This window comes from Colobus angolensis, unplaced genomic scaffold, assembly GCF_000951035.1.
Source record: "Colobus angolensis palliatus isolate OR3802 unplaced genomic scaffold, Cang.pa_1.0 Scaffold98, whole genome shotgun sequence".
NCBI classification, from domain to species: Eukaryota; Metazoa; Chordata; class Mammalia; order Primates; family Cercopithecidae; genus Colobus; species Colobus angolensis.
The window spans coordinates 9,108,133-9,129,708 of NW_012123820.1; the positions used below are offsets into that span (position 1 = coordinate 9,108,133).

At 34.8% G+C, this 21,576-nt stretch overlaps 1 protein-coding gene across 5 annotated transcripts in view; it reads right to left on the reverse strand.

Annotated features, from left to right (window-relative positions):
• ROBO2 (roundabout, axon guidance receptor, homolog 2 (Drosophila)) overlaps window positions 1-21,576 on the reverse strand; it is a 1,384,675-nt gene that overhangs the window by 75,896 nt on the left and 1,287,203 nt on the right. For 4 of the 5 annotated variants that reach the window (XM_011932803.1, XM_011932802.1, XM_011932801.1 and 1 more), the window contains 5 exons: window positions 15,462-15,667; window positions 10,604-10,685; window positions 10,011-10,173; window positions 8,239-8,405; window positions 4,940-5,061 (listed from right to left, as the gene is read on the reverse strand). In XM_011932803.1, the coding sequence (XP_011788193.1) occupies window positions 4,940-5,061; window positions 8,239-8,405; window positions 10,011-10,173; window positions 10,604-10,685; window positions 15,462-15,667 (740 nt within the window). Of the gene's footprint in view, window positions 1-4,939; window positions 5,062-8,238; window positions 8,406-8,763; window positions 8,904-10,010; window positions 10,174-10,603; window positions 10,686-15,461; window positions 15,668-21,576 lie in introns of all 5 variants that reach the window. The other variant, XM_011932804.1, reaches the window with a different exon arrangement.

Here is a 21,576-nt window from a genome sequence, read left to right on the forward strand (position 1 = left end):
TATAAATGCAAGATTAAAAAATTAAATATATTCTTCTCTGTATACATTTATTTTTAAATATTTACCAGAGTTTTATGGTTGTTTCATTTCCAAGGAGAAAACAACCATGGATTTTAAAATTTATTTTTTAAAATTAAGCATCTTTGAATGCTTTGTCATGTTTTTAGAAACACTTGATTTAAACACAAACTATGATAGCATGTTCCAACTAATATCCCTTATCATAGTTTAATAGCTATAGTCTAAGAAGCTTTAATTTGACATACTTCATGTCAATAAAGTGTAAAGATTAACGGAAAAGAATGGAATAACCTCATTTCAGGAAGTTTGTAGAGAAAGAGGAAATAAAAAAGAGGATAATGGAGGTGGTTATTAATTTCCGCTTTAAACAAATTTCTTTATCCAAGAAATTTGAAATTCGTTCAGCATTTGAAATTTGTTTCAACATTTGTTGAAATGTTGAGATTTGTCAGCAGGTTATAAACAAAGCATATTCTTTCACGTATTAACTACTAACATCTCTTCTGTAGTTGCAGTATTGTTTTATTTATTTTTAATTGAGGGCAGCAAATGAATATTAGCTAAAAATATTGGCTTTAGAAAGTTAAAAATGCAGGGCCTCAATAAAAATACAGTGGAACAAAAGGAAATATTTAGAATGTTCAAACAAGGGAACTCCCAAAATTAAGTGAGTGAGTCTGTTTGTGTGTGTGTGTGTGTGAGTGTGTGTGTATTTCTGTGTGTGGCTAATTCCAGTTTCCCAGATAAGTCTCAACAAGTATGAATTCCTTCACCCACCTGACAGCTGTCTCACCCCCAGAGACTTTCTGGAGTTAGTGCTACACTTGTATGAGGTTAGAGCAAACAAAAAGTGAGCCCAGGTGTAACATGGAAGCTGGTGACTGGCAGGTCCTCATTCCTGCTACCAGTTTATGTTTCTACCATTGGACACATTTTTTGAAAAGCAGGAGTTTTTCTGACACTATGAAATAAGGCAACCAAGAGGTGAAAAGTTAAATTTATGACAGTGAAAGAGAGATGACTTTCATCAAAACTGTCAGTGTTCAGAAAAACCCTTGCAGTATATGTTAAAACAACATTCAACTTGCATTTTATAAACTTCTCTGCATTTGCTTTAAGTGAATTTATATACTGAAAGAAAGACATAACTCACAACAATATCTTGTTAATACTGAAAGCAGCAAGCTGTATTTTTAAGAAGAACATTAAGCAGCTGTTTCCAGATGAAGGGAGTCTGTAAATCAGGGTAAATTGGTTTTATCCATGTTTGGTTTTCATTAATTAAGTGTTTTAGGGACTTTATGAAGCTAATGTTTACTACAAAACATTGTTTTGCTTACTTCAGTGTACACTATCGTCAGCCAGTATATAGTATGGGGCTTCTTAATAGTTAAATAGTTTAACTCGATTGTGTGCAGTGGCAATGCATTTTTTTTTTTTCTCAGGAGGAAATTTGTTGTTACAGGTGGAAGCAGAAATGAAAATGTTGAACATTTACTTTAAAAAAAAAATAGGTGAGATTTTTACTGGATGTGTGTTCTACCCCACTAAATTTTGGAGCTCATTTTGACAGGTGGTCATTTTCAAGTTAGGCCATATGTTTGTTATAAGTTTTATTAACATTCTGATTATAAGAAGGAGGATTTTCTTTTAGGATTGATTAAAATCAGAGTCTGAACACAGATTCATGGGTTTATATAATTTAAAAAAATAGTATTTTCTGAAACATGAATACAAAAAAAAAAGAGTTGCCTTAAGGAAAAAGTAAAATGATTACAAAAACTTCAGACTTCCAGTCATAGGTCTCAATTTGAATTAGACTTCAACCTCTTAAACTTTCTGAGCCTCAGTTTACTTAATTTGCTCACATAATACCCATATCTCAAGGGCACAGAAAGAATCAAATGACTGATATAAGTGAAAGCATTTTGCTGGCTTTAGAGATGCACAATGAAAAAACATAATTGTTAAGGAAGCAACAGGCTAAAAGAGAAGAGGGCTCATAGGTGGCCCTAAAGTCAGCATTTTATGTAAACTGTTTACGTGTGATGCTTCATATTTACCTTTTCCATTTACAGAACAAAACAACATAACAACTCGATATAAAGCGAAAATTCAGTGAATTTTCTTTGATGGGTTTAGCTGCTAAGGGTCTGATCTGGTTTTAGCAGACTTCTGAAATTCTAGTTTGTCAAAGCACTCTTTTCAATCTCTGTGGAATAATGCTTAATGGGCGAAGAGTATGTAATTCTTTCTGTCCTTAAACAAAACAAAGACAAAACATAAAACTAGAATAATCATTTTTCAGTAAGTGACTTATTGCTATTTTTGTTTGTGGAACAGCACGTTTCTTACCATTTTTGCCTACACACGCATTCTAAAAGCAGCCGTTTTAGAAAGTAGCTGTTGCTAACTATTGTTGCTTCAAGTTTAGCCTGGTGAGGAAGGGGGCAGTGAATGGGCCCTCCAGTAGTTACGTCTTGGGCCTTTGATTATTAATCCTGCCAACCACTGGGAAACTTTCTCAGCTGGCCCAAAACCCAATCACATGGTGGGGAATTATTTCTCCCTTCAACCTCAACGCTTCTGTAAAGCAAATGCTAATATTTTGATAATTTAAATAACACATGTGTTTAGTAAATTGAAAATATTACATCAATAAAAGAGTTACACAAATTCTTTGACCACTGGGCCCACCCCAGTCTGATGTTATTTCACTTAATTTACCCCTTTCAAATGCATACTTATGGCATGTGCAACTACAAAGTCATGGAGAACAATATGCAGTGATATTAACTGCATTCTTTCTTTTATTAAAAATAGTGTAAAATGTATGAAAACAACTGATTTGATCATTCAACAAACACTTATTAAAAGAGTACTTCATAACAGACACTCTGCTCTGAAAAAACAGAAATGAAAGAAATTGACTGTAGCCTCACAGAAGTTACAGCCCATGATGGGGATAGATGTGCAAACTAGTAATAATACCTTCTTGGGGTACAGAGATGGATAGACAACGTCCCCCTCCTGGAAGAACTCCCAGTCTACTGTCATGCAATTTTGATCTAATGCGATTTACTCTTCAAATTCAGTGACTTGAAATGATTAACTTCATAAACATAATGACTTTGATTCTTACCCAAAGAATTTCCACATTTAGATACAGCTTAAAAGAATCCCCCTTATACCTTTCAACAGAACAGAGACTTTTTTTCATATGAGAATGAGGAAAAATATGCTATGAAAAATACAAGGTTACTTTGGCTTTGTTAGTTCGGTATCTACTCAAGGATACTGAAAGATAAAAAAGGCATGGCAGAAATACCCCCTACTGTGCCACTGGAAAAATGATAAGGTAATTGTGTTCCCTTCATGGGAACACAAGAATAGAAACCAATATATGCAAAAAATAGAATAAATATATGCAAAATTACATCAAAACTGGAATAAGAAAGTGTAATCCTAAATAACCATAATTACTCTTAAAACATTATAAACTTTGTCTTATTTTTAAATATATATATAACCCAATTTTGTACTCATAAACCAAGAATTTGACTGATCATGTAGTTTGCTTTAAGGAGCAACAATATGGAACGACAACAACAAAAGCCTGAATAGCTAAAGCAAACCTAAGCAAAAAAGAAGGAAGAAAGAGGCACCATGCCACTGAACTTTAAACTACACAACAGGGCTACAGTAACCAAACTGGGAGACAATGTTTGCAAATTACATATCTGATAAGGCATTTGTATCTAGAATATATAAACACTTATAAGTCTATAATAAGAAGACAAACAAAATAAAATATATAAACACTTGTAAGTCTGTGAGAAGATAAACTCTTTGCCCAAAAATGGACAAAGGGTTTCAACAGACATTTCTCTAAAAACAAAGTTCTATTAGCACATGAAAAGATGAACATGATTAGTCATGAAAGAAATGCAAATCAAAACCACAATTATATACCACTACATACCCACTAGAATGGGTATAATCCAAATGGCAGATAATAATAAGTGTTGGCAAGGATGTAAGAAAAAAATGGCAAGGATTTGGGAGAATCTGGAACATTGAAACATTGCTTGTGAGAATAGAAAATGCTATAGCCACTTTGGAAAGCATCTCAGCAGTTCATCAAAATATTCAATGGAAAGTTACCAATATTACTGAACAATTTGTAGGTTTATACGAAGATAAATGAAAACACGTGTCCATACAAAGACTTGTACTCAAATGTTCATGGCAGCATTATTCATAATAGACAAAACTGGAAACAACCCAAACATCCATCAGTTGATGAAGGCATAAACAGAATGTGAAGTATATAAAATGGAATACTATTTGATAACAAGAAACGAAGTCCTGATACATGCTACAAAAATGGATGAACCTCAATAACATTATGCAGAGTGAAAGAAGCTAGACACAAAAGGCCATATATTGCACAATTCTATTCATATGAAAGGTCCAGCATAGGCAAATCTGCAAAAACATAGAGTAGACTAGTGTTACACAGGGCTACGGTAGGGGAAATGAGAGAATCAATGCTAATAGGCACAAGATTTCATTTGGGGATGATGAAATGTTCTAAAATTAGATTTTGGTGATAATTTTAAAACTCTACACTAAAAATCATGAAGTTGTTCACTTTATGGTATGTTAATTATATTGCAAGAAAGCTGTTAGAAAATTCAGAAGACAGAATATGCCATGTTTATATAATAATCGATCTATTCTTACTGTGTTTATTCTAGTAACTTTTTAGTTTGTTGATTTTCTTTACTGTCATTGATTACAGCTTGATTTTAAATGGTGAGAATTTTTATGATCACTTTTTGTTAATTTGCATTTTCCATGTTTTGCTTTCCCTAAAGAGAAGAGATTACTATTAATATTGCCTTTGAAAACTTACCGTCCATGTGACCTGAACAGTGGTGGGAGTCAGTACAACTGGATTATGAAGACGGACAAGGACGTCTCCTAGTTCTTTCTGCACTTGCCTGTGGTCCACTCCTTGTGCTGGTGGGCTGATATCTGCAGTTGGATAAGATAATCATTCCCAATTTTTAAAAATGCACATTAAAATTACAATTTATTTCATGTAAATCAACATCATATCTTTAGAACTAATTACAGGGAAACAAAACTAAAACTCTTTTTGTGACAAAAAGCATTTAAGCCTATATATATCTAAATATACCACTGTGGTAGGACATAATGAGAGATGATATTGATCTTTACTAAAAATATATTAATAAAAGAGTATTTATAATCCCTCATCCCCATTCAAATGCAGACACACTGTTGAATAAGGTCATTTATTTTCTTACTAAAGGATAAAGTATGTGCTGTAAGACTTCTCTACAGAAGTCTAGAAAGATCTCTAGAAAGATCAGCTTTGTATAGATGTTGGTGTACTGAATGATTTTCTGGATTTGTAAATTGGAATATATCTAAAAACTGAAGCTAAGGAACCTGTTAATCCCTTGTCCCAATTTGCAGGTTGTGTTTTCTTCTTGACCTACTTCAGTCTGGGAGCATGGATGGAGAAGTGATGGTGGACTAGGAAAGTGAATTCTGTCATTAAAGGTAAACAGAGTTGGGGGAAGAGGGGAAGCAGTTCCTCAAATTTGCAAAGATATGTTTGACAGAAATAGTTATAATACTGATAACATGTTCTAAAGCAATACATTTTGAGCAGTACTCTAATACCTGACACGAGGTCATGCAGACATTTTCAGGAATAGTGGTGGGGTGAAGGGAAGAAAAACAGTGTTGTTTAAAAATATTATACCCTCAGTCACATACTGTTATGCCACCTTATTCATCAGTCTCCTGAGTACTATTCTATTTCTCCACACGATAGTTTATATTCTGAGTCCATTAAGAAAAAAGGATAAATTATAGGCAGCTAAGTCCATCAAATTGATATTAAACACTGAATTTTACACATACTCTAACTTTTTAAACTGGTACACAATGTTGTAATTGTTTTTCTCCAACTACCGCATTTAAGAAAGGAAGTCCAATTTAAAGGTATTTATTTTCTCAATCTTGTTTTTTCTTATTATCTTAGGCTACAATGCATGCAGCACTCTTGCAAAAGTATTTTTAAGAAAATTTCTCAGCTATTACTTAAATTGGGTGCACTAACTTAAATTGGATCATAAGTAATTGGGAATAATACTTCGCTAATGTTTTTCCAGTTCTACTTTTTTTTTTCACTTTTAACGTAAGCAGTAAAATGAAGATTTACTTAATTTAGAAAAAAGTCCCTTTATGTGAATATTAATCTCTGCCTATATATGTATGTTCTGTTTTGATGTTGATAATGCAAGTATTTGTACTTTAATGAAATAAAAGATTTCTAGATTCTCTGTTATTTAATACCTTTGAAAAATAAGAGCTCACAAAGCAAAGTGTTCTTTGAAAAACAAGTGCTTTGCAGATTGCAAAGCTGCTGAAAGTATGGTATCCAAAATAATCCTGACCTTCAGACACAAAACATGAGTTTTCCTGTTAAATATTTGTTATGAGCACATAAGTCTTTCACTCTATACCTTCTTTCCATTGGAACAAACCAGACCACAAACAACTTTTCATTAATCTTTCTTGACCTTTTCACTGGGAGTTATTTTACGAGTCAAGATTCAGTGACTAGCATAGTTATCGAATGATCAAAAAGGTCTGCCAGATACAATCACACCAAATATCTTCCTATTCTCATCTCTCTCTGCCTTTTGCTGGCTACACACAAAAACTATTTCTATCCACAAAGGCATAAATGATCACGGTACTACAATTTCTTGACTTAAAATTGTACACATCTTCCATTTTAAGTTCAATAATAAAATTTACACACTTAATTCAAACACCGTAAAAAGCAACCGGATTTAAGGAAGTTAAAATACAACTAGGTTCAAATTTCAGATTTTCAAATTCCTTGTTGTGCTTTTTCTTTCTCAAGAGACAGGTTCTTTACCTACAGGCCCTTTATCATCATGGAAAATTAATCACATTACTGCTTAGAGAACAATAGCAAAATGGCATTCCCTCCTCCCTTGACTGTCATCATGTCAGCAACGTTACAAAGTCACGTGGTGACTTTATTTCACTGGATTCCTTTAAGGCGCCCTTCTCCGTTATAATAGCATGCTAGTTACTATCACTGAACTACATTGTAATTATAATAATATTTTATGGCTGTATGGTGCTTTTCATTGCATAAAAATACTACTTTGAATTATATCTTGTTCAAAGTCTTTTACAAATAAGAAATAATTAACCCTTTCTGAATAACCCTGTGGGAAGTAGGTTATAAGAAATAATAAAATCACCATTTCTATTTTATTAATTTCTTTCACCTACTTATCAGAAGGGAAACTATAATGTAGCATTGTGTATTAAACCTCAGACTCCAGTGACTTCTCAGTTTGAAGAGACAGGTAATATGGATAAAATTATGAAATCTTCCATTTTGAAATTATATTTTAATATTCTGTGTGTATTTTACATTATAGCCAAAAGAACTGAGTTCTTTAGAAAGAAAACTTGATGTCCTGCTTTCCGTAATAAATTGCTCCTTTAAAATCTGATTTAATGAAATTCATTGTAGCAGTAAATGTAAATGTAAAATGTAAATGTAGATGTAAAACTTACACATCAGCATCACAAGGAGGATTTGTTAAAACAAACGCTGGGCCCAACTTCAGAACATTTGAATTTGAGCCTGAAAATGTCTGTTTCTAACAGTTCCAGGCTATGCAAATGCTGCCTACCCAGGAACCATACTCTGAGAACGACCGCACTAGAAAAACAGAATTCCGAAACAATAGGAAATAATTTTTATACCTCTATTTGGGCATCTATTCATTAAAGACCACTTTTCTGTTATTGTATAATTAATTTTAAAGAAGGAGAAACATTTTCCTCCCTTTGAAATATAGCGAAGCTCTAATTTAGTGAGTTCATTCTATGTAGAGGTACCCAGTTATTTTGTTTATTTTTTGCCGAATAAACCTGAAAACTCCAGAAAGAGAACACATCTCAGCAAGGTAAACAGCAAGCTACTGTCTCCTTCCCTGGATAAAGCCTAGTGAGCCATCATCCAAAGCAATGCAGGCACATTTCCATTTCCTCCTCAGTCCCCTTGTTCTTAAATATCCGATGTTTCTGCCTAGAAACAGCAGTGCTGACAGCTATTGAAAGTACCTTGTGTGCGCACAGGATCTGACATGGGACTTGGGTCACTGAGGCCTTGGGGGTTGATCGCTCTGACCATGAATAAGTAGATTGTGTTGGGCCGCAGTCCTCTTACAGTATAGAGGGTGGTCTTCACATGGTTTGCCACGGTCTGCCAGCTATTGCTCACTGATTGGCTGAAACACGAACAGAAATTTCATTTAAAGAACAGTCATTTGAATATTGGAAATGGAGTTGGGTATCAATGACAAAGTTAATGGCTGAAAATCAAACACACACACACACAACACTTGAAGTGTTCAGCCCAATAAATGAAACATTTGGATGATTTCAATTTATTCAACAACAAAGCCGAGCCCACCTAACGAAAGTGCCATGCACAACAAAATTAAACTCAGCCCAGGAGATGTGACAGCCCTTTGCTAATGCACAGCAGCCCACTAAATGAATACCTGTAAAAGGAACAGAGGCCAAGATCACAACATCAAGTTTATACAATAAGTATGGTCCTCGTAAATGTATATATATATATACCTTGAAAAGAATTAACCTGTAGAAAGAATAAATGGACTACAGAGTAAATTATGCCAATACATTTTCCTGTTACAAGGTGTGTTTTCTTTTGCATCAATTCCACATGCAATATTATAATAGAGCCTTCTAAAACTACATATCTGTAAAAGAAGAAAGGAAGCATGTAATGAATATTTTCCCTTGGTTACATTTTTAATAAAATTGTACATTACACAGTATTGTGATTTCTCATCTCAGAATGGTGAAATATCTCTGAATTTGTGTGTGAGGACCCTTTTACAGCCGGCCACAGATGGATGCCATTTTAGAACAGTTTGCCTAAGGTCAAATGCCATTTTTGCTCAGAAGAAGGGGAAAATGTAATTTTCAGGGTGGTCAGTTTATTTTTCTGATATCCTTAACTATCCAAGCATAAGAATTATAGAAACATAGTATTTTGAAATTTGAAAATTAAGTACCTAGCATTACCTTAAATAATGGTTAGAGAAGCCTTAAAAGAAAGTGATCATTTGTCCTAATGTTTAAAAAAAAGCAGTGGTTATCCATTAAAATTTATAATGTCACATAGACACACATTTGAAAGGTAATATGAAAGCATATTTTACCATTTGTGTAAGCATTTTATCAAATTCTCATAAGACAATTTTATAATAATATTTGCTAATTTACACTTAAATCTTTAAATTGGCAACAATTATTTCAGATAACACATGGAAACATCTTTTCCATTAAGCAACAAGAAGCACATGGAATAAATTTCTTAATTATTGTTTTTAATTTTCTCTCAGGCATATCTAATACATGTATGTAATATATGGTATAAAAACATGGGATTATTTTAAGTTCTGCTCTAGTTATTAGGAATAAAAATGCCTGCTTCAATAAATATCGCATAACTTTAAAAAGTGCCTGTGCCTACGCCTAATTATATTATTTTCTACCTAGTTCTAATGCCTAAATTCTCATCTCAAATCCCTACAATGGTCTGGGTAAAGAAAGGAGCTAAGTGATTATGTTATGAACTGGATCCCTATAGACCTCGGCATGAATAATGCATATTTAAATCTTATAATTAAGTTGTAAACTAAAAAAATTAACTCTGTTCTTAAATAAAGTCAGAGAGATCAATTCTTACAATGCATTGATTGGACATGTCTTTAATAAAACAGCAGGATAGTTCAGGTGACATTTTAGAATACAGGAGCTAAAGCAAAAACCCAAGGGAGAAAAAAGGAATTGTCCCCTACCTGAAAGCCTCAATGATATATGCGCTTGCTGGAAGGGTTCCAGGGGTACCTGGTTGCCAGGACAAGGTGACACTGTTCTTAGTAACATCAGTGACCTGCGGTTTGGATGGTGGCCCTGGCAGGTCATTTAAATCATAACTTTTACTGATTGTTGCTCCAGATTCTATAGAGGACAGACAGAAAAAACTTCATTCCTGATTGCATAAGTTGACAATACTGCCTAAGAGTGGGAAGCAGTCTACTAAAGGACTTGACGTAGACAGTGAGAAATTCATCTCCATGAATCGGAAGTATGTAAGTGAATATTTGCTTCTCCTATATGTTAATAAAAGTAAGCCATACTTTTACACATGATCATTAGAATTCCTTACACTTCAGAGGAAATAAAACAACAAATCAAGGACAAGTGTGTTAAATTCCATAAATGCAATGGTATGTGCAAACTCATGCATGAATTAAAAAATGGCATTGAATGTAAAGGCTTAAATTTACATTTAGTGAATTAAACCCTTTGATCTCCCCTTAACTCATTATTTGATATTGAGCTATCCCTAAAAGGGCTCAAGCTTTCTCCCAATTCACAGAGTCCTCACCTGTCACATCCAGCACTGCACTCCAGGAAGTCTCTCCGCTTGAACTTGTAGCCACACAAGTGTAAGTGCCAGTATCAGAAATCTAGTGTGCAGAGAAGGGACAGAATTGTTTCGATCAATTTGTAGAATAATTACTCAATGACAACCAGGCAATGTTTAAATTCTTCAAATTAGATGTATCATTCTGCTGTCTAAATTATGCCTTAGAGTCAATCATATGTATACATAAAATACAGAAATAAACTCATATAATGTTATTCATAACATTGATCCAAAGGGCTTTTAAAATGTATTTATGGACCTCAATGTTAATTTTTCTGATAACCTATTTGCCCCTCTCTTGTCTTCCTCCATGGTAATACTCTTACCTCTGAACTCCGTTTCATGGCGGGGCTCTGCTACATCTACATTGTTTACGACTGACTCAGAACAGAACTCATTCAGAATCTTATAAAATTCCAAAGAAGCAGTAATGCAAAACCGTTCTGTCTCAAATAAACTATGTTTCAATGAATAAAATGCACCCAAGTATATAAGCAATAAGACAATAAGGGATCACATTTTCTTTCTTTTGAAAGACATGGTAAAAAATGAAAAAGAAAAAGAATTTTTTTTTTTCCAAGACGGAATTTTGCTCTTGTTGGCCAGGCTGGAGTGCAATGGCGCGATCTCAGCTCACTTCAACCTCTGCCTCCTATGTTCAAGCAATTCTCCTCCCTCAGCCTCCCAAGTAGCTGGGATTATAGGCCTGTGCCAGCATGCCCGGCTAACATTGTATTTTTAGTAGAGACAGGGTTTCTCCATGTTGGTTAGGCTGGTCTCGAATTCCTGACCTCAGGTCATCCGGCTGCCTCAGCATCCCAAAATGCTGGGATTACAGGTGTGAGTCACCACGCCCGGCCAGAAAAAGAAATGTTTTTAAGGTAAATTTCTTCATTTAAAAACTTCAGTACTCACTTATATGTAAATCGCAGTAGTGGAATAATGAATAGAATAAAGTATCATTTGAAACAAAAAAATGGCTATGGAGTGACTGCAATTTCCAGCTGAAAGGGACCATAAAATATCCTAATTCATAACTCTCTTTTAGATCACAATTAAAATTTGCCATTTCATCGATCACTTTAAATGGTTTTGTTATTCACAAAATAGTGGCAAAAGACTTTCAGAAAAAGTTGATAATGTAATCAAGAGTTCTCTTTCACAAATGCAAAAAGCAGAAGAATCTTTGATTATATTTTGAATAAAGTCCCAAGATCAATAAAAAAGGCAACTCAAAACTTCTCTGTGATCAAGCCTTGTGGCTTACACTGCAAACAACATTCATTCTCATCAATGTAGGGGTAAAGGAAAAGTCACACTGAGAAGAGAAACTGATGACCAAAGTAAGACAAGGCAGAAGATGCAGAATTAATATCCTGTGATGAGCATGAGTCTAACTGTTGATGAAATGTAGTCGCTCATGGAATATTATATCTGCTGGGTTCAAACTGTAAGTGTATTGATGACTCAAGCTTTCTCGATTGATTCTCAGGTAAATCATAAATGGCAGTGGATGTTACTGCCATTTCGCTATCTTAATTGATTTTAAATGCCATTATGTATTTTAACTTAAGTTTCAAATTGCTCTGGCATGACATTCTTTGCCACATTCTCTCTGTACAACCGTCTTCTATTACACAGAGGGATGATGGGGACAGCCATTGTAGAAAGAACCATTCCTTCAAACGTGGCTGTGCACACATTATAGTCGTTAGAAATCTTTGCATTTAAGAAGCATCACTCACAAACTAAATATAATGAGCCGAGGCTGGGTTTTAATGGGATGTTCATTTGAATATGGTCTGTGAAAGAGTAAAAGAATTTGCATTTTATTATGGCTGTTGAACTAAAATGTAGCACTTGTTATTACTTGCAAATGCTAAAAGAAAAGTATGTAGGTAATGCTTCTTAACTGCATCTCCTTGTCATTGTGTGGAGATACAAGGATGACATTAGCCGTGGTAGGTATGTTTTAATGAGTGCTGGAATATTCTACTTCTCAAAAGATAAAGATTCAGTTACCAATTAGCTGGCCTAGGAGAACACAGTATTCATGTTATTTTTCTCCCTTGCATTAAGTACTGAAAAAAAAATAGTGAGACACAAAGGAATACAGCCTACAGAAACTCTCTTGACTGTATGAGTGAACTACTGGAAAGCCCATTTGTCTCTCCCTTTAAGGACAGTCATGTTACAGGAAAAGAACAACGTTTTCATTTTGGGGTTCCTCAAAAACCTAAATATCGTTGCTAAAACTCACTCTTGGTATTACCATCATCACCACATTTTATTCCTTTAACTTTATTCCTTTCATTTTAAATAATGTCTTTTCTGGTCAGGAGTGCTTCTCCTCTTTTCCACCCTGTCCTTTTACCCTTAATAAATTGCTTTAAAATGAGATTAACGTGCAGGCAAATTCCATCATCTACTTTTCTCCTTGTGCGCTTGACTGCAGACAAGCCCCCAGGAGCTGGCATCTCAGAGAGACTACTCAGACGCCTGTCAGAGGACTCAAAGTTTGTTTGACATCATCAAGCACCCACCTTTAATTGCTTCTTTCAAACACTACTAGAAATCTTTACTCAAGCATACCCTCTAATTCAGTGATACAGTGAAAATGCATTAACCTCTATAGCCCAAGTCTGCCTTTAGCCCAGAGATAGAGGTTAAAGTGTTTACACAAAGAGAGTTGGCATTAATTTTTTAATAACCTCCATTTTATTCAAAGAAGGTTAACAATTAATTTACAATCAATAAAAAGACGGGCTCAAAATATCTGTATTAATTTACTTTTTAAAACTCAACTTGGCAGCACATTTTTCTGCTTAAAGCAATAATTAATGCCTGTATCTCAAAAATTAAAGATAAATATTATATATATATGTAAAAACTTATGTGTGCATGTGTGTGCATGTAGTAAAAATAGTCACTTTGTTTTGTGATATATATCTGTATTATATAGTGATAATCAGATAAACATATAATTGTAAATACATTCCCATCATAAAAGAAGAATATACCAAATTGTGATCATTTGGAAATATGTGTAGTTAAAAAGTTTTGCCTTTCTTTTTAGCTCCAGAATGGGAAAATTCTAAAATATGGTTTTGTTTCGTTTTTCTTCATCTTGGCTCTTAATTTCTACCTGGACCCAAGATTCTAGAGTGCTCCTCGACTGCAGTTTTCTTCACGCACTATTACATCATCTACCTCAGTTCTGGGTCTCATCCCCAATCTTGTGATGACTAAAATGTACCCTCCAGCTTTAGCGCAGCACTTGCCACACGGCAGGTAGGAGGAAGGGACTTACAATACCTGGTTGAATGAGTCGAATGTACTGATAGAGGACAGGTGCCCTCCATGAGAACATCCTCCTGGTATTTGTATCTTGCGTAATCCCTCGCCTGGAGTGTCAGTGGGACCTGTTGGTTCCCTTCTGGCCAATATAATATTGCAAAAGTGTCAGTATGTCATGTTTGTGATGTGGTACACAGGACTGTAGTGCCATCTTACTAGGAGACTCTCTTCCTTGCTGACTTGGAGGAAGCAAGTAGTCATATGGGGAAGATCCAGATGGCAAGAGACTAAAGGCAACCTCCTGCCAACAGCCATTGAGAAGGCGAGGTTTTACTCCAGTAGCCACAAGGAACTGGATGCTACCAAGAATCATGTTTATTGGAAGCAAATCCATCCTGTGTCAATCTTCAGATGAGACAGCAACTCTAAATGACACCTAACTGGAGTCTTGTAAGACCCGGAAGCAAAAGATGCAGCTAAGCCATGTCCAGGCTCCTAACTCCCAGAAACCGTGTGTAACAAATGTGTGTTGCTTTAAGCCAGTATATTTTTGTTAATATTGTTACATAATACTAGATAACTGATACAATATTCAGAAGTAGACATTTTATTTTGAGTTGCTCCTGAAGCAGGACTGACTTGTGAAGTTGCCAGGAATGCTCTTTTTTTTTTTATCAGGTAAACGTCAGTGAAAAACCACCAATGCCTGGTTCTTTCCATGGGTTTAAATGGAAACTACACCTAAAATCTAAGGTTTTCCACTAACGAGGCAAACTTGCCTTTTATATACTCAGTCTCATCTCTTTATTTTTCTTGTACTGAATTCTTTGGCCAAGGCACTTTATCTACATTTCCTTACAATTTATTTTGCTAATGAAAGTAAATCAGAAGTGTTTGTCACTTTTTGTCATTTCCAATATCCTACTACTCGTATTAATGTTATGTGTTTGGCCAGGCGCGGTGGCTCAAGCCTGTAATCCCAGCACTTTGGGAGGCCGAGATGGGCGGATCACGAGGTCAGGAGATCGAGACCATCCTGGCTACCACTATGAAATCCCGTCTCTGCTAAAAACACAAAAATAGCCGGGCGAGGTGGCGGCGCCTGTGGTCCCAGCTCCTCGGGAGGCGGAGGCAGGAGAATGGCGGGAACCCGGGGGGCGGAGCTTGCAGGGAGCCAAGATGGCGCCGCTCACTCCAGCCTGGGCCACAGAGCCAGACTCCGTCTCAAAAAAAAAAAAGTTATGTGTTTAAGGTCTCTAGATTTACTGGCTGTATACATACGGAATGGAATGCAGGAATAAAAGTTTGGAGATTCTGTTATGAATGTGTGAGCAACACAGAAACTGTGGCCTTTCCTCTAATTTCAATCCATGGTTTTAAAAATGAGTAATAACATTAACTGCTTTTAAATGTACAGCAATTGTACTAGGAGGTAAGATTTTAAGTTCACTACGCAATTTTTCCGTGGAGCAGTACGTAGGTGTAGATGTTAATTCAAGGCAAGTCCAATGTTACTTACCCGCAAATTCTTAATCTGCAGCGTGCCTTGCTCTTGGATTGTTGCTCTCGGATCTCTACTCAGAAAAGTAAATCCCTCCTTCAACCAGCTAATTACAGGAAGAGGATCGCCAGTGGCTTTACATTTCAGTAATGCTGTACCATCCACTGCCAGTGTTTGGTTGGCTGGGCCTTGTAGAATTATAGGTGGAGGTCTGTCTGTCAAAACTAAAGAATAAGGCTCTTTTCAGGGTATTTTAACATCGGTGTAGTCCAGTAGGCTTGATAATATTGACATTGAAAGTAAGGTTTAAGCCCCAACACAATATATATTACTTATAACTTATTCGAAGTAATATGTATATTCTTAGTAATGTATATTCTAAATCTATCATATATCTATCATCTATACATACATACAAATATGCTATACTAAGGCCAGACTATTTATTGTCAATAGCTTCCTCTGTATTACCTAGAATTAAAATGGCATGGAGGTAAATTCTGACATTTTATAAAGACCTAATTGTATAAAAAGGCTTAGTCATATTAAAATTAAAATTAAAATATGAATTGCTTATGGCAGTCAGTCACCTATGAAATGTTCATTTTATCTCATATGCATATGTAAGAAAGTGTGTGAAGTCTCATATGAGTACAATCAATTTTCACTTTTGCATTTTTCATAAATATAGTATGTAATTTTACCCTCATGGCATCAGTTGTGTGCTGTATTTATATAGGCTGAAATATTTCTGTTGATGTTAAAATATTAGATTATAAATAATTTACTTCCAAAATTGTGACATTACGTCACCAAATTAAGGTCATATCATTTGGATGATTTGATTTAATTAGTACTTATAACTGATCAAAGAAAAGTAGTCTAGATTATATTTATCATATGACAAAAACAGTGCTTGCGCAAAAGCAGTGTTTACTTATATATCAATTGTCGTGTTCATTTGGGTAAATTTTCCACAATTTCTAAATGTTTAGTTTAGTATTGCTTTTTGTTTATGAAATACTGTTTTGTAGCAGCATTTCAGTGCTTTTAGAAGTATTTAATGATTATTTAAGAAGGACATCAAAATGTACAGCATTATTTACATGGTTAAGAAAAATACAGAGTTGATTGGAGTTAAGATTTCATTTAGAATTCATCAGAAGATCACCGTATAATCAAAAGGATATGTCCAGGTCCAAGGACGTCTTTCTAAAGAGAAAATTCTATAAACTTCAGCATAGACAGCACAGACTTTGGTTAATTATCCAAAATTGTGTATGGTTATATGTAACATATAAAATACATGCAGTATATAAAAACATATATACAAAAAAGACTTCCACAGAAAAGAAAAAGTATTTCTAAGCAACTGTGAAGATAAAACAGTGTTTTTTCTCAAAAAAGTCAACTTGTATTACAATGTATATAATTGAAAACACTTTGCTTAATACTCAAATTTCCTTTGCCCACCAGCTTTTATAAATGCCAGTTTAAAATTACTGTCTTTCCAATTTACTTGCATCATATTTACTAGAGTTCATAGTTTTGGAAAACAAAACATTAAAGTTAAGCAGCCTGTTCAGAACCTATTATGAGAAAGCCAACCAGATTTAATTGAGGCTTGAATTTATGATACAGTGCTCCTTCATATCAAGACATTGCAGATTCTCATCAACCTAAACCTACATTGTCAATGATAAAACCTAAGAAAAACAATAAAAATTGTGTATTGTTCACAAACAAAAATTAGAATCATTTGTTCCACTGCTTTTTTCCATCAGATTCTTACTTTTAATAATACTAAATAAAACATTTTAAGAAAATATTGAAGTAGAATATTATAATAATTCTGGCACATTTGTCGTAATTAGGCAAATAGAAATTCGAACTAAAAGTTTCATGGGACTTAGTTTTATGGGTCAAAAAGAGAAAGCCAATGAACAAAACATTATGAGTAATGTTTTAATGCAGTGAGAAAGTGAGTCTGTGTTACCAGGGTAAAGCATACTAATTAAATTTCAAATGATTTTTTTTTTTCAAATTAAGTACCTATGCAGAATTCAGGTAACTTCTTACAACCTGCTTTTATTGTCATATCCCTGAAATCATTAGATGCAGCCAAAGGTCATCTCATTAGTTTTTTTCTTTCTTTTTTTTTACTGCTCAAATGAGTAGCTCATCACTTTTTGAATGAATCTGATCGATAAAGTAATTGAAAATCTCCTGGCCAGACATAATTTTCAGTTTCAAGGATGCTGTGGGTGAAAGATGACCACAGGTTTCCATGACACTAAGGTCAAGGGTTAAATGAACATTTAGGGATCCCAGTGATCTGTGAACAACTCCATGGTTTTCTCTCACTATGCATTATAAATACTCAATAACCGTTCACATAAGATCAGGATGTGACACTTATTGTCAGTACAAGATATAAATACATCTTATCTCCCAGTCTTTTTTAGTTTCTATTGGCTGTATTCACGGAATGCTGATTACAATTTCATAATTCTCGGAGAGAAAAAGAGCAAAAGAAAAGAAGAAATAATGAACAATGCCAGTGAATTAACGCAGAAGTCTTTTAAAGAAATACATTGAAACTCAAGTATATTCAAACTTATTAGCTTAATCTACGATCGGTAAAGTTGTTGCTCAACATAGCACTACTCAGCATCATTAGCAATTTCATCTTCCATGAATGCTTGAATTACAAATATTTTCATAAAATGAGTCTAAATGTGGTAACAGATACATTTGCTACAGATGGAATACAGGCATATCTCAGAGGTATTGTGTGTTTGGTTCTAGACCACAACAATAAAGCAAATATTGCAATAAGGAAGGCCACACAAATTTTGTTTCCCAGTGCATACAAAAGTTATGTTTACATTATTCTAGAGTCTATTAAGTGTAGAATAATACTATGTCTAAAAAAAAGTTAGTATCTTAAAAATACTTTATTGCTAAAAAATGCTAATGATTATTTGAGCCTAGAGTGGTCATCTTTCTGGTGATGGAGGATCTTGCTTCAAGGTTGATGGTTGCAAATACTTTATTGCTAAAAAATGCTAATGATTATTTGAGCCTAGAGTGGTCATCTTTCTGGTGATGGAGGATCTTGCTTCAAGGTTGATGGTTGCAAATACTTTATTGCTAAAAAATGCTAATGATTATTTGAGCCTAGAGTGGTCATCTTTCTGGTGATGGAGGATCTTGCTTCAAGGTTGATGGTTGCGAACTGACCGAGGTGGTGGTTGCCGAAGGTGGGGGTACCTGTGTCAATTTCTTAAAATAAGACAATAAAGTTTACCATATCGATTCACTACTCCTTTCATGAAAGATTTTTCAGTAGCATGCAATGCTGTGTTATAGCATTTTATCTGCAGTAAAATGTCTTTCAAAATTGGAGACAGTCCTCTCAAACTCTGATGTTGCTTTATCAATGAAATTTATGGGATACTCTGAGTCCTTTGTTGTCACTTCAACAATCTTGAACAGAAGTAGATTCCCTCTCAAGTCATCACTTTCTTTGGTCGCCATAAGAAGCAGTTCTTCATTTGTTCAGTGTGTCATCACATTCTTTGGTCGCCCATAAGAAGCAGTTCTTCATTTGTTCAGTGTGTATCATGTGACTGCAGCAATTTAGCCACATCTTCAGGCTCCACTTCTAATTCTAGTTCTTTTGCTATTTCCACCACATGTGCAGTCACTTCCTCCACTGAAGTCTTGAACCCCTCAAAGTCATCCAACTTTCTAAACTCCTGATAATGTTGATGCTTTGGCCTCCTCCCGTAAATCATAAATGTTCTTAATGGCGAGTATAATGGTAAATCCTTTCCAGAAGGTTTTTAATTAACCCTGCCCAGATCCTTCAGTTGAATTACTGTCTGCGGCAGCTATAGCCTTAGAAAATATATTTCTTAAATAAGACTGGAAAGTTGAAATTATTTCTTGATCCATGGGCTGATAAATAGATGTTGTGTTAACAGGTATAAAAACATTAATCTCTTTGTACATCTCTGTCAGAGCTCTTGGGTGACAAGGTACGTCGTGGATGAGAAATAGTATTTTGAAAGGATTTTTTTTTTTTTTTCTGAAGAGTAGATCTCAACATTGTACTTAAAATATTTCGGTGAACCATGCTGCAAAGAGGTGTGCTGTCATTCAGGCTTTGCTTTTCCATTTATAGAGCACAGGCAGAGTAAATTTGGAATAACTTTAAGGGTCATAGAATTTTTGAAATAGTAAACGAGCATCAGTTTCAACCTAAAGTCACCAGCTGCATTAGTTACTTACAAGAGAGTTAGCCTGTCATTTAAAGCCAGGCATTGACTTATTTTCTTCAGCTATGAAAGTCCTAGATGACATCTTCTTTCAACATATGGCTGCTTTGTCTACATTGAAAATCTGTTTAGTATAGCCACTTTAATGAATGAACTTCTGGATAACTTGATGAAGCTTCTATATTAGCCCTTGATGCTTTACCTTGGTGTTTTTCCTTAAATCTCATCAACCAACCCTTGCTAGCTTCAAATTTTTCTTCTACAGCTTCCTCCCCTCTCTCAGTCTTCAAGGAAATGAAGATAGTTAGGGCTTTGCTCCGGATTAGGCTTTGGCTTAAGGGAATGCTGTGACTCACTGATCTATCCAGACTCTCAAACGTTCTTCATATCAGCAATAGGCTGTTTGACTTTCCTATCACTTTTTGTGTTCACTGGAGTAGCACTTTTACTTTCCTTCAAAAACTTTTCCTTTGTATACATAACTTTGCTAACTGTTTAGCACAAGAGGCCCAGCTTTTGCCCTATCTCAGTTTTTGACATGTCTTCCTCACTAAACTTAAGCCTTTGTAGCTTTTAATTTAAAGTCCGAGACATGTGACTTTTCACTTGAACACCTGGAGGCCACTGTAGAGATACTGACTGGCCTAATTCCAATACTGTTGTGTCTCAAGGAACAGGGAGGCTCAGGGAGAGAGAGAGAGAACGCCAGGGGACTGGCCAGTGGGTAAAGAAGTCAGAGCACACACATTTATCAATACAGTTTGCCATCTTATATGGGTGCAGTTTGTGATACTCCCAAAAATTATAGTCGTATCAAAGATCACAGATCACAGACCACCATAACAGATGCAATAATAATGAAATTGTTTGAAATAGTGGGAGAATTACCAAAATGTGACACAGAGACCCAAAGTGAGCACGTGATGTTAGTAAAATGCCACCAATAGACTTGCTTGACCCAGGGTTGCCATGAACCTTCAATTTGTAAAAACCATGGTATCTGCAAAGTACAATAAAGGAAGGTATGCCTGCAATCACTTGTCTTTCTGAACATGACATACGTTTTCATTCTACCATGGAATTTCAAATGGCTCTACAATTCCCTGAAATATATCAAAATAAGTGTGGTCAAAATGAAAATAATGGCTCAGATATTATTAAATCATTAACCTATATGAAAAATCAAAACTATCAATAGAAGCTTAAGGCATCAATGTGGCAACTTCATATTTAGAGACAGATTCATTGATAACATGTGTGTACGTATTTAGTTCTGTTTCATTTCTCTACTGTCAAAATCAACAGCATTGTAACTTCCAATCAACGTTTCTGCAAAAGGATCTTGACTTTGTAATTGCTTACTCAAGTAAAAATCAATATAGGAATTAATATTCAAGCCAGTTGTAACAAAATGTTTAGAGCAATCTCAGTTGGCAGAAGATTTAAAATTGATCATCACTTATTTTTGACCACAGAAGGAAAGCTAGAAAAACTACTGTTTTGTAAGATACCACGAGCTAGCATAAGGTCTCAAAGGTTTTCCATTTATTGTATCAGACGTAATTCTGAAGATTCACTGTTTTATGAACCGTATCAGTCACATCAACTGGTTATTCTAGTTCATCAACTTTGCTTCCTACAAATATGGTTTGCCTTTTCCATAACAATTTCTTCATTTTGAAACATTTGACAATCTTCTATAAAATATTATAAGTAGCTAAATGATAGCTGGTATCTTAAGCATTACGTTTGGAGTGTTCTTAGGAATATAGAATAAAACATAGGCTTTGGTCAGAATATCTTATTTTTCAAGTGTCTGTATCTGAACATTTTTGTTGGCAGGTGAAAAC